This window comes from Hyperoodon ampullatus (genome assembly GCF_949752795.1).
Source record: "Hyperoodon ampullatus genome assembly, chromosome: 9".
Lineage (NCBI taxonomy): Eukaryota > Metazoa > Chordata > Mammalia > Artiodactyla > Ziphiidae > Hyperoodon > Hyperoodon ampullatus.
Window position 1 is genome coordinate 38,679,080 of NC_136922.1, and position 14,112 is coordinate 38,693,191.

Here is a 14,112-nt window from a genome sequence, read left to right on the forward strand (position 1 = left end):
ACAGAGAAAATTTTCTTATTTAAAAGTGTCATAATGTCCCCCTGAATAAGTTTTGTATATTCTGTGGTATCTCAGAATACTATAAAGTGTAAATTATTTCACTCCTCTGTGGCAGCATACTTTCTATTTTAATGATGGTAATATATGTAATTAACTCCTCTTATAAAATCCTTAAAATTTGGTTTGGAGTAACAGAACTACATACATCGATGCCTCCACGTGAACTTGCTAACATCCAACAGTGACAGTTTTATTACTCCCTAATGATGTTTCACAAACGAATTTAATCAAAAAACCAAGATGAAGAGTGGACTTGGAATTACAGGAATCCACTGGATGTCAGGTCAGGGAAAGGTCTGGCTTCTGACGGGTGAAGATGGGCGGTGGGCTGAGTGTTATTTATGCTGTTTAATTCAGCTGGATAGGTTTCATTTAAGACTCCTCCGTTCTGAAACTGAAAACAAAAAATTGCAATGCAACTTATTAGAACAGATCCTTCCTATACCTTAAGCCATTAGATGTATGAAAATGTATTTTTAAAATCTTTGTCCTGCACGTTGTTAAACTTCAAATTCCTTTCCTGCTGTTAAATTTCAAATCATTCAGTGAAGACATACTGAACATATATTCTGTATTAGTTGCGTTTACAGCCTTTTAGTTTCTCTATTACATGGTATGGATGAATAATACCATTGTCTCACTGCAGATTTGGCATTCCATACACTGAGAGAGTACTTGATCAGTGAGCTAGCTGCCTTTGGTTTGGATAGGAACTGATGGATCAGAGAGTACCAATCGTGAATCACAGTAACTGTACTCTCTGGCATAAGTAAGTTTGTTTTGACCAGATTTTATCTAAAAGTTCTAGGTACCAATGAATTAATTACATCGAAGATCACTACACTGGACTACAGATAACCTAGAACCTTCTCAAAGGAGGTAAGTTTTGATTTGCAAGAGGTTTCTTAACATATTACACCATGGGTATATGATTGCTAGAACCAAGTTTTTTAATTCATAACATGCTTTACTACTAACATTACTGTCCTAATTATGGAAATAAGTTACCAAAGTAAAATACTTGCTCTTGCCGTGTAACAATGAAATTAGGCTGATTTCCATAACTGCTACTGAAAAAAAGGAGGGAGGACAGAGATGCCTAGTTCTGTAGGATTTTTACAGATTAGAGAGCCTTTCGTATTTTAGAATATAATTAGTGAAAGTAACATTATAATCATACCCTTAATTGCTTTGAATAAAACCTACCTTTCTAAAGCCTATGTAACATTAGGTCTCAGTAATCAAAACAGACTGCTTCTAAACTTCGTCGAGTTTTCAAAGGGAATATAGTAAGTGCCCAGAGAATGGTAGGTTTTTGAATAAATTACTCTCATCAGTCATAATACAATGCACATCAGCAATTCTCTTTATTGCCTAGAGCAGTGCTGTCCACCAGAATATAATGTGAGCCACAAATGGAATTTTAATTGTCTTTAGTTTTAATAACTCCTAGGGGGAATATATAGGTCTAGAATTCTTATCATTCATAAAGAAGTAATACAAAACAGTGGGGGAATATATAGGTCTAGAATTCTTATCATTCATAAAGAAGTAATACAAAACAGTGGGGGAAGAAAATACTGTAAGGAACTCATGCTAATGCAGGCCCTGTTCAAAATGTAATTTTACATAATTAACTTGTACAGTAAACTGTACAGAAGTTACCTACCCAGGCTTACTTCACAGCAGTGTTGTGAGATAGACTGTAACCAATTGTTAAATAACTGAAGGAAGTCAGGAATGAGGATAAGAAGAACTTTCACAGCCATTTTCTATTAATAAGCTCATATATAATCAGACAAACCTCATATATAATCAGACAAAACCACGTGTATAAAAAGGCCAGAAAAAACAATTAGTGAAAAAGATGCAAGTAACATTTATAAACTATTATAATACATAGTCTTATAACCAGGATTCGCTTCAAAACTAAACTTAAATATACGATAAAATGAACTAAATATTTTCTAATGGAAAAGCATAAATGCAAACATGATATATTCCTGGGTGGCCAAAGAGAGTTGCAATCATCAGCAAGCACTTTTTTTTTTAAGTTACCAGGATGCTAGAAGGGTTCGAATGACACATTTAAACAAAGATAAAACATCCAGCTTGAGTCCCCTGATAGAAAGCCAGCTGAGATACACTTTTTTTTTTTTTTTTTTTTTTTTTTTTTTTAAAAAGAATGCCAGGGAAAAAAACTATTCTACCTTAAAGGATAAAATGAGGATCTGGCAGGTCAGGTCACATAGAGGGACTGCCAGAGAACACCAAGGAACCAAGCACTGAATTCCAGAGATCATCTAGGACAAAAGCACTTGAAGGAAGCACAACTATACTGATTTTAACCCAATTTCAACAGAAATAGAGCCAATATTTAATAATAGAGTATAATCTATAAAAATATTGAATCACTATGTTGTACACCTGAAAGTAATTGTAAATCAATTATGTCAGCAAAAAAATTGAGCTTTGAAGAAAATATTTTTAAAAATTTAAATCTTTTTGAAGTCTGAATTTTTAAAAGGCCATATTTTTAAAAATCAAGATTATTCTAAATAATTACTTTTAACTAATTTCACCTGGTCGTCACTTAAGGCCATGTTGCTTTTTTCCTTGATTTCTTTCTCCTTTCAGGTAACTATGATATACTTGTATTACTAACATATTAAAAAAGTAATGGCTTATAAAAAAAATAGATAAAATTAAAAATGTTCTCTCACATGAATGCTACAGATTAATAGATTAAAATCAGTCACTGACATAGAAAATTTATAACTTGGTTCAATTAATAATGTACGAAGAATCATCTAAAGGGTTTATTCAGTTTGATAAAACCCTTACCTTGTTTAAAAATGCCTGCGGGCCTGGCATTGTTGGGTTGTACTGCATCTGAGCCACATGGCTGTGCTGAGCTTCTGGCTGGCACTGGTACATGGACACAGCCCCGGTGTAACATGTCTGAGGAGTTACTAGGGCTGACTGTGGATTGAGTCCGTGCTTTTGGTTTTGAGGAACTTGTAAACATGTGACAAAATCTTCTAAATTAGAAGAAGTTGTAGGGTATGGGGCTGGTTCAAAATCCCCAATGGGAAAGTCTAACTGTGTACCCTTAGAATGTGGCGGCAACACAGATTGACTACAGGGAATAAAGTTCTGTGCGTAAGGCATAGTATCAATCTCAGATTTGTAGGGAAACTCTTGACTGGTCCCAGGTAAGTCTGAAAAGACATTGTACTGCTGCAAGTCTTGCTGAGGACAATTAAAAGGCACGGATTGGTCAGAGTTCCAGTTTGCAAACATGCCATTAACTTGCATATGCTTCATTTTCTGACACAGCTGTTGCTGCTGCTCCACTGCTATGTGCTTCGGATGGTGCTGTAGCTGCTCTTGCTGTTGTAACTGGAGGTGCTCCTGTACCATGCAGCTTGGGTTCAGAGCCATGGACTGTTGCTGATAGTAACCTGAACACTCCAAGGCAGACTTATTTAAAGAGTCTTCAACGTAGGTCAGAATTTCATCTGTTAAGTCAATATCTCTGAAGTCATCTTCACCAGAAAAGTCAGTTCTGAAAAATTCCTCATTCTGTTGCATGTGTTTGATATCTTCAAAATCAATGCCTAGGTGTTTCATAATGCTGTACAAGTCACTATTTCTATTATCTGGAAAGAGCCCTGCATGATCTCCAGAGACTGTTGGGTTCATCTCCTGAGACTGGCCAATCTGCTCATGTTTCAGGATACTGTCACTTCCCATTGGTGCAACATTGTTTTGCCAATTACTGCACTCATTCTGAGAGTCATTGAAAAAGTTTCTTTCAAAAGGTGTACTACTTGAAGCAGGATAGAGATAAATAGATTCATTTTGTTGCATCATGGCATTCAGGAGGGAACTGGGATTGAGGGAATCCTTATTTAGAGTTGACTTGGTAGCAGAATCTTTTCCACCAGCACCATTTTTAGTCCTTATTGGTAAGGGATCCATTATGGGAGGAAAAGGGTTGGTTACCTCATATAAAACAGCTTCTCCAGTGGTAAACATAAAAGGCAACTTCATATTTCGTTTTCGTAGATGCTCTGTTCCTTCTTCGTCTCTAAAATTGTGCACAAGAAAGTTTGTGTATGTTAAGGAGAGTCACACCATAAACATTTCAAAATAAGAAATTTTAGAAAAGAAAAAATAATAGCAAGCAAAATACACTGTAGTTGAGTTTCATAGCAGGGAGCATGAACTTTGAGAGATATCTTTTTGATGATAAGTACTTAAAGTTGTTTTTCAGACAAATTTAATTTAGAATTTGTCTAAAAACTTAATAATACAGTCATTAATTTCACACTCAGGTTCCATCCCTACCTGAAAAATGGATTACAAATGGAATAAAGATCCAAATATAAACATGAGGCTTGTTGAAATAAAAAAATGAGGCTCTTTGAAATAAAATATAAAACCCAGACGCTCTAAAGGAAGATTGACATACGAAAATTAAAAATTTTTGCATGGGAAAGGAATTCATAAATCAAGGCATGGAGAAAATGTCATAGTTATAGGTTCATATGTAGTACACAGAGTGTATATATGTAAAATTTAATATCCATATTAGGTAAAGAGCTCCAATGGATCTCATAACTTCTTAATAACTAATAGAACAAGCAAACAAAAATATCAAATGTATAAAAACATGAACACCACAAACCAGACCACTGATATATAAAGAACACTATACATACAACAGAACATGTATTGATAAGTGCACATGGGATATTTTAACATCGACCATAAAATAAGCCACCACAAATTTCAAAGGACTGAAATCATTCAGAGACTATTCTCTAACTTCAGTGGAATTAAGCTTAAAGTAACAAAGACAACTAGAAAATCTCCTAACAAATAGCACAAAGGATATAATAACACTGTATTTCTAAATAATTCATGAATTAAAAAAAGTCAAAATAAATACTAACAAATATTTTCAATTGAATGATAAAAATAAGACATTCCAAAACATAAGGGTTGTAGATACTCAAAGGAAAAGTGATAGCTTTTGTTAACAGAGTCTGTTTTGTTAAACAGACTCTGTTAACTCTGTTTTCTCAGTGTCCTTACCCTATGCCTTCTACTTTCTGTACATATTACCTTTCAATTGTTATTTCCAGTGTAAATTCTCTTAAAATTTATTTTTAGGTTTTCATGTAGGAGAATTTATAAACCAAAGTGTTATTAAAATAAAAAACCAAAACATGAAATGTTCTAGGTCTTTGTGCTTACGTTAGAGGTCTCTGAGTTGCAATGATATAATCAGGTCTTCCATTCTTATAAACTAAGCGTGCATTTGACTGCACCCAAGTCCATCGATTGTCTTTCTTAAGAAGCCTGAACACTATCATGCCAGTCTCTCCAGTCTTAATCACTAAAACAAAAAAGAAATTATCAGATCCAAAATCAACACAATAATCTCTGTAATATTTCTAGATGTAATTCACATATCACCAAAGATGATAAAGATATTGATGACTTTTAAGCACAGTATATTAAAATGTATCAAAATACTTCTTCAGCATTGCTATTTTTTCCTGTTTCATACTAAATTTATTATTTAAATGGTTCAAGAAAAGATTAAGTCGGACAATTCTCGTAACACATGAAAAGAGAGTATAGAGTTTGGAGGGAAAATTGTTTTCGTTTTAAAAAAAGGGAACATTTCCTACAGCCTAATATTTTACTATACACTTTTTTTTTTTTTGTGGTACGCGGGCCTCTCACTGTTGTGGCCTCTCCCGTTGCGGAGCACAGGCTCCGGATGCGCAGGCTCAGCAGCCATGGCTCACGGGCCCAGCTGCTCCGCGGCATATGGGATCCTCCCAGACCGGGGCACGAACCCGTATCCCCTGCATCGGCAGGCGGACTCTCAACCACTGCGCCACCAGGGAGGCCCTTTTACTATACACTTTTAAAGCATAATCTCTATTAACATAAATTTTAGAATTAAAAATGATGCCATTAAAAAAAAAACTCCTGAGCAAAAACGTGGGCAAAATGGTCATTTTCAGAGTAATTAAACTACTTAATTCCTGTGTGGCAGCTAATAAATAGTGTAACTCAGGCTAATCATAATTGTGTGATACTAAGGAGAAGTTTATCCAAATAGTTTCCTTAAACACATTACATTAGTAATAATTTGAAACACGTACTAGAGCATAAGCTGCTTTCACAGCCAAGCTCATAAGAAACTACAACTTACTCCGGATATGGTACTCAGCACAATAAAGCATATCAGCAGCATGAATAAATTGATATCCTGATCCTCTCATGCATAGCTCTGCTTCGGTATAGCCTAAAACAATTCTTCCTCTGTTTAAAAAAAAGGCAAAATAAGAATGAAATTAAAATATAACAAAAATGAAGTAGCCAACATCAATTCATTAGTTATATGCTAGTTTCTGTATTATGTTGACATTCAGAATTTCACACTAGCAGGTAGAAACACAATTCTGTAACTGCTCTCTTTTGCTTATAGTTGCAAATTTCACTTCTAGACTATTTTCTTCTCCTGAATAAAGACAGACCATGAAAATTGTTGCTAAAGATCAGTCTAACAGAGTAGATTATATAGGTGAAACACAAAATCTCTAATTAAATTCTAGAATACTTATACTACATTTTGAGGGGCAGGGTTTCTCCAACCTGTCTGCATTCCCGTTATTAGGAAGGAGAAAAGTAGCAACATGCTTTGGTTACTAAACATCTAGGGCTAAAAGTCAAAGTTTCTATAATTTAAAAATGTAAAACAAGCCAACAATAAATGTCATCAGGATACTGAATCTTATATAAACACATCATCTGTATAATACAGAAATTGTGTCAAATATTGTAAAATAATAAAATGATTTGTGAACGTGATGAAATTTTATTTTAAAAGGCTATGCTGTAAAGTATGAAATAATAATAGCTACTATAATAATAAACAATACTATAATCAACACCATATAGAAAATATATACATGCTAAGACACACTTACTGCAACAAAATATACATTTGGTAAAATAAACCTGAAAAGGTTTCACTTACTTGGCATCACAACCAGTAGGTGAAAAGTCTAACTTGTGTTTGGTTCTAAAGATGAAATTTTTGGTTCGGATTTCAAGTATGGATGGTGGCTGCAGTGGAGTAGCTATTGCAAACAAAGCCAACTGAGGTGGAAGTATTGATCCATCTTTCCCTTTCTTGTTCTGTCCGTGAAGATACTTCAATCTCCCCTGGAAATTCATTGCCTTAAAAAACCAAAACACAGTTCATTAAGATCAACGCTTTAAAATGTTTCCTTTTTAAAGGCTCCATCAAGGCCATTTCCAGTGTTCTTGATAATTCCATAAAAGTTCATGAGGCTATCAAATGTGACTTGAATTCCTTTCTCCCCAGAAAGCCCATTAAAAATATCCTAAAAGGTAGTATGAGGGCTATCCTCAAGGGATTGGTAAGTGAACCACTCAGTGCTTTAATAGGTCACAAAAGGAAGACCTAATGGTTTTCTGACCTTGCGGCTGCCCTACCATCCACACCTAGCACGGGTCCATGCATACCGCACACTCAAACTCTATTTCCTAAACGAATGAATAGTGATAAAGCCACAAGTACATATTAATTTTCAGATATAGTCTGTGGATTAGTCCACAGCTCAGTATATTTCAAAATTCATGGGAATCTTTTATAGAGAGATAAAACAACTGTTTAAAAACACTAAAATGAATCATAAAGCCATACAAAGAACACACAACTCTATTAAAGAATAATTTTAGAAGACGGAGGAAACAGAGACAATTTAATCATGACTATGATCTGGTTGCTTAAAACAGTACCAGGCCAAGGGATGATTCTGACATCAATATGAGAGCAGCCCAAGGGAGAAAAGGCCCAATTACACAAAAATTCCACCTAGACATACATACTAACTGATGATCAGTACTAGGAACCTAGCTCAAAGCACAGTTCTAATTCTGGGTCAGCAAAACTACCTTCAGGAATAAACACACCAACAAAAATCATCGTTTGCTAATAGATTTGATTATGTTTCCAATTCCTGATAAGTCACAAAAGTCATATGCAACATGCTTTGTCTCTTCTTCTGTACCTGGTGGAGTGCACAATCTTCAAGACACAGGCACCTGACGGGCCAGGCCGTCTCTACTCTTAGTGTCCTGCCTACACTGCTCCCTGGCCATCCTACTCAGGAGTTCACACTGCTCAAGAGCATTTCATACTAAAAGAGGATCCTGCCATCATGAAGACACAACCACTTTTTTACACGGCAGTTATTCCAGCCATGCGGAAAAGGCCGTGATAATTTTTCCATTTGGCAGGCATTAAATCCAAGGAGGGTAAGCAGTCTGCTGCCGAAGAAGTGCTATGTAATTCTCTATCTTATACCTAAAAAGTCCAAAAAAAGGGGAAAGATAGAGAGTTCCCTGTTATTCCACTCAGTCTTTGTTACTGCATCCTAAAGGATAGAGATTTTGAGTTATGGAAGATATTTTTAAAACGTTACTGTCCTTTATAAAATTATTTAATAAAGTAGATTTTTATAACCTAAACTCAAATACATTCAAATTAAATTGGTTTCACTTTTCTTTTTAATTTTCTAAAACTTAATAGTAAATGGCAGTAAAAGATTTTGCACCTTACCAGAAAACCAGATGAATTATCCAGCAGACACCTTAGTCGGCAAACGAAACACCTTTCCATAGACGAAGAGTTCTCTGGAGGAACCTGGTCTGGGTTATAATAGACTGCTGGCTGTGAGAGGCCATTAGCTTCTGTAGAAATAATAGCAACACAAAGTTACTTCCCATTTTGCTGTAAAATTAAGTGTTTGAACAGCTGAAATTTGTGTTAATTTCTAAACCAAAGTCTGTATTTGGATTACAAAAGAAAAATCGCTTTCAGAAGGGGAGCTAGTGAAAAGAATTAAAACTTATTGAATAACATTTTCACTACATAGAACTTTACCTATTCGGCTGTTTTTATTTCTATTGAGCTATCCTGTCAACAATTTCTATATTTTCTAAGCCTTTTTTTCTTTTTAACATTTTCACAGATGTGTGAAAACACTGCTTGCATTGAAAGAAGGTTTTTTATCCTTGCATATGCTAGTCTGCTTTTATATTTGGTGCATTTTAAAGACAGAACAATTTATGCACACTCCAGAATCAACCTTGTACATTCCTTCCCCCTTTTCACAATAGTGTAAGAGTTCTTTTTATACAATATATTAGTGAGTATATGGCTATACTTTGTCACGTGAAATTCATCAATGGCTGTCATCTGTCAAAACCCCCCTTAGGTCACCAGGCTCCCTGTGACCTGCCTCTGGCCCACAGCCAGAGATTCATGTCTTTCCCCTTCTTCCCAACCTTCACCATGGAGTTCTATGCCCCTAAAGGTTCTCTGCCTTCTTTCACAGAATTATATCAAAAAATCCCCAACACTATCTTTTGGTCAACATTCTTACCATCAATTTTTTGTCCAGAGTCTGGACACTGTGGAGGGTTTAATGCCCAGTGCAGCTGGCGCTGAAATTCAGCTCGGTCTTCAGTATGGATCAGTTCATACACACTCTGATGGATGACATCAGACTAAAGAAAAAAAGTACAAGGAAATTAACAAGTACTGATTTTTTAAAAACGTGGCTTACTAATTTCAAACCTTGCTAGATTAGTGGGTGCTTGTTAGTGGTGATGAACGCAAATGAAATGATTGCAAAGCTCTCTAGGAATCCAATATAGGAAAAGCTAGAAAAAGACTAGCACTGTAATTGACAAGTCAAAAGTTATTTGCCATCACTTCCCTGTGTGAATGCTTTTCAGTGAAATAAGTCACCTTCCCACGCCTTAATTGCAGCACATTAAGTTCTGCTGATTTTTATCTATTTACTGATCTTTTAAAATCCTCCTTCTTCCACAAAACCTTGTCTGAACATCCAGCTGCATTTGACTTCTCTAAGCTTGATAGTATTATGTATTTCCTTCACTGCTCTCTAATAGTTTTCCTTATATGAAATTTTTACTTCTAGAAGATTCCATAAGAGTAAGGGATTATGCCATTACCAGGTCAGAATCCCTCCTTCACCTCTTGCTTCTCAGCATTTACTACAGTGCTGAGCCCTTAGCCCTTCCACCAGAATTGCTCTAATTTTTTTTATTGCAACTCATGGCAAGAAATACATTTTCTATCCATCGTGTGTGTGTGTGTGTGTGTGTGTGTGTGTGTATACACACGTGGAAAAAAGTTTCACAGAACACTTCTTTTATGTGTGACAATATTTTTTAAATTTATTTTTATTGGTGTATATTTGCTTTACAATGTCCTGTTAGCTTCTACTGTACAGCAAAATGAATCAGCCATATGTGTATATATATATATATATATATATATATATATACACACACACACATACCCTCTCTTTGGTATTTCCCTCCCATTCAGGTCACCACAGTGCGTTAAGTAGAGTTCTCTGTGCTATACAGTATGTTCCCATCAGTTGTCTATTTTATACATAGTATCAATAGTGTATATGTGTCAACCGCAATCTCCGAATTCCTCCCACCCCACCCCTCTCCCCGCTAGTATCCATACATTTGTGTTCTATGTCTGTCTCTATTTCTGCTTAGCAAATAAGGTCATCTCTGCCATTTTTCTAGATTCCACGTATGTGTGACAATATTGTGTTTTCTATTTCATTTCAAGCAACTAAAAGGAATGATTGATGGTGATCCACTATATCAATTTCATAACCCACTAATGAGTCACCAGATGCAGTTTTAAAAATGGTGCCATAAACCACCACCAATGTCAGATATGAATGTTTTCTTAAAGAATATCCAGGTTATATGTATATACGAAGAAAAAAACAGATTGGGAAACAGCTAATCTTTCTGATTTCTTAACTGTTATGAATCACATCAAGTAATAATTAAACTAGTTATGCAATTAAGTTGCAAACAGGCTTTTCCATGGACATTAGTATATTTTCTTTAAAGTTCAAAAATACTTAAGTTAGGCTTTGTATCAGTAGCCAGATTCCACCACTTTAGCTATCTGGACTTAAATCTTCCTACGAACTTTATCTTCTAGCATGAAGTCATCTCTATGCCATCCATTACAAAATGCCAGAGTTATCTTCTGAAATATAGATTGGAGCATACCCGTTCCCTTTAACAAAAACATTTAGTGGCTTCTATAGCGTGTATGACATAATTTAAACTTCAGTCTATGTAACAGTGCAGACGGTGCCATTCAACCATCAGTCTTGGCATCACCTGGGAGCTTGTTAGAAATGAAATACATGGGCCCCACTCTGACATACTGAATCAGATTATATGGGAATGAGGCCCATCAATTTTATGACATCTTATGAAGTTCTTCAGGTGATTCTTATGCACATTAGAATGTAAGAACTACTGATACATAAGAGTTGTTAGGATTCAAGTGTACTTACAAACTTCTCAAGTCATATTGGATGTTCTTGCCCCTCAAATATGACGAACACCTTATTACTCCATTTATTCACTATACACTCAGTAACATTAAACCAAACACGCTCACCTCCTTCAAGGCCTTCCAACCTACTGTCTACAGTACGTCTAGCTTTTCTTCTCTGTGTTCCCTCCACAATTGTCCACCCATCGGATCCTACACTTTCTTTAGGTTAGCTTAAATACCATTTCCTTCAGGAAAACTTCCATAATCCATACAAGTCGGAATTAAAGGGAGAAGCCATAGTATTTTGCTCATACCTTTACATATCACCTCATTCATTTCATAGTTGTCATATACCTTCCAGTATCCATAACTAATTTGATGGTAAATATTCTGTCTGCCCCTGTCCAAACCCTATCTGCCCCTTACCCTAAAGTTTTGTATACATAAGAGTTCTTTATAAGTGAAAGAAGAAACACAAAATCCATGACTCACATATACCCTTAAGGAAATTATAATGCAGTAGATTTTTAAAAGTATAAAAATATATTAGCTGCAAACATATACTTTTTTATTCTATAGCATCTGTATTTTAATTATATTTTATATATACAAATTATTGCTTGTGTCCCTAAGTATAAGATAAATTAAAAGTAGAAAATTAATTTTCAAAAAAAATTTTTTTAATGACCTAAGAAAAATATATTTACCTGCTGAAACCCCAGGTAATCTTGTATAGTAGAAGAAGCATAAAAGACCAAAGCATCTGTAGTGACAACCAATACAAAGCCATTCAGTGCCTACAAGGAAAAAAGTTACAAAATTAGTAATGTGACTAAATAAAAATATTATCATCCATAAATACTGACTTCAGTTAAGGCTGTTACTTTTATTGATGAAAAAAATCTTTAAAATGGTTAATATTATTACACTCCACAAATGCAGAAACACCACACACCCCAGTAGGGAGAAGAATCTATTCACACCTTTTGATTCTGCCAAAGAAAAGCTTAGAAGTAATTTAATACTCAATCACAATAACTTTAATATTTATTTCTTCTTCTTCCTCATGCTTTAGATTTTGTTTTAAATATACTGTACATGTTTTTTAAATATAATTGTATACACATCATTTACTGTAATCTGTCACACTGCTTTTAAAGGAAGATAGTGTGTAAATATGTTTATTAGAACCATAAAAAAATTTGATAGAAGAAAAGCTCTGTGCAAAGATAGTTTAAGCACTGACACAGTTTGAAATGTGGATGCTCTCAAAGTATCATAAAACTTTAAAAAACTTTTTATTAGAAAAGGAATACACAAATGGACTCTACATAAAATACACATGTAGAACAAATACATGTAAGACAAGTACACAGCAAATATAGTCCATTTAAATTTAATATAATTACTAATATATTTAGGTTTAAAGCTATCATTTTATAGGTGTTATTTTTATCAGTTCCACATATACTATGCTGCTTTTTCTTTCCATATTGCCTGCTTTGGGCCAATTATTTTTTATTACTACTTCTTTCTTTTAGTTTAAAAGTTATCCTCTCTTTTCCTATTCTTCTAGTGGTGGTTCAAGTCCAATGTTAATATCTCTATACCCTAAGGTAATAAAAGTATTTAGATCAAATTAAACATTAATTGTGATCACATATTTTAATTCTAAAGCCCTCATTATTTCCTGCTTGAGTTTAATTCCGTACTTGTTTTACTCTATGCTATGTGATCATTGTTAAACCCTCCTGAGACACTCTTCTTCATGTAAAATGAGACGTGGAATGGTCTAGTTTAAGAACCACATAGTTTGGAGTCAGAATTTGGACTGGATTCTTTTGTTTCTTACTAACTGTGTGGTTTTATTAAGTTATTTACCCCTTCAAGCTTTAGTGTCATTGTTTGAAAAACAGGCACTGTACAGTGCCTGGTAGAGAGCTGGCACTCAATTCATGTAAGGCACCATTACTATAATATGAGGTTGTGGAAATGAGCAGATAAAGATTTACATGATCATGCTTTGTGAACTATAGAGAGATATATAAACGACAGCAAGTAGTTCATTCAACACTTAATGAAATATTGCATACCAAAGAGGATGCATGCTAAGTACTGAGATTCAAAACTGAAGAAGCTACTGCACCTGTGCTTATGATGCCCACACAGTCTTGTAGATACCCTCACTGTTAGATGAGGTAAAAGAAATACGGTGACTGTCTTGCTTTTCCCTCAAAGTCCTTTCACCTTCAAGATCCCTGTTCTATATTATACTTCTGAGAACTTAATTATGCAGACAACAAACAGCACCTACTATTTAACAGCCACCTTCTAAATGCTTTTTATTTAATGTATTCAAGTACTTTAATTCCCTCAGCAATCCACTGAAGTAGGTGTCATATTCCAGTTTTTAAATCGAGGAAACTGAGGTAAAGAGCTGCACAGTAACTTGCCCACGGCCATACAGCTAGGAAGAAGCTGAGCCAGAAGGTAAACTTTGTCTAGCTCTAAAGCCTGCACACTTAACGTTATATCATGATCTACTGCTTTTATGTGTTACTGATCACCAACTGTTGCAT

The 14,112-nt window shown here is 34.9% G+C and overlaps 1 protein-coding gene across 1 annotated transcript in view; it reads right to left on the reverse strand.

Moving 5' to 3' along the window:
* Positions 1-253: 253 nt before the first annotated feature.
* The window catches only part of AHR (aryl hydrocarbon receptor), a gene marked incomplete at its 5' end in the record, with an annotated part of 46,733 nt that continues 32,874 nt past the window's right edge, over positions 254-14,112 (reverse strand). Inside the window, 8 exons of the mRNA XM_079711629.1 lie at positions 254-454; positions 2,905-4,153; positions 5,326-5,467; positions 6,299-6,408; positions 7,127-7,329; positions 8,738-8,868; positions 9,564-9,687; positions 12,241-12,330. Coding sequence (XP_079567755.1) covers positions 320-454; positions 2,905-4,153; positions 5,326-5,467; positions 6,299-6,408; positions 7,127-7,329; positions 8,738-8,868; positions 9,564-9,687; positions 12,241-12,330 — 2,184 coding nt within the window. The 3' untranslated portion in view covers positions 254-319. The remainder of the gene's footprint in view (positions 455-2,904; positions 4,154-5,325; positions 5,468-6,298; positions 6,409-7,126; positions 7,330-8,737; positions 8,869-9,563; positions 9,688-12,240; positions 12,331-14,112) is intronic.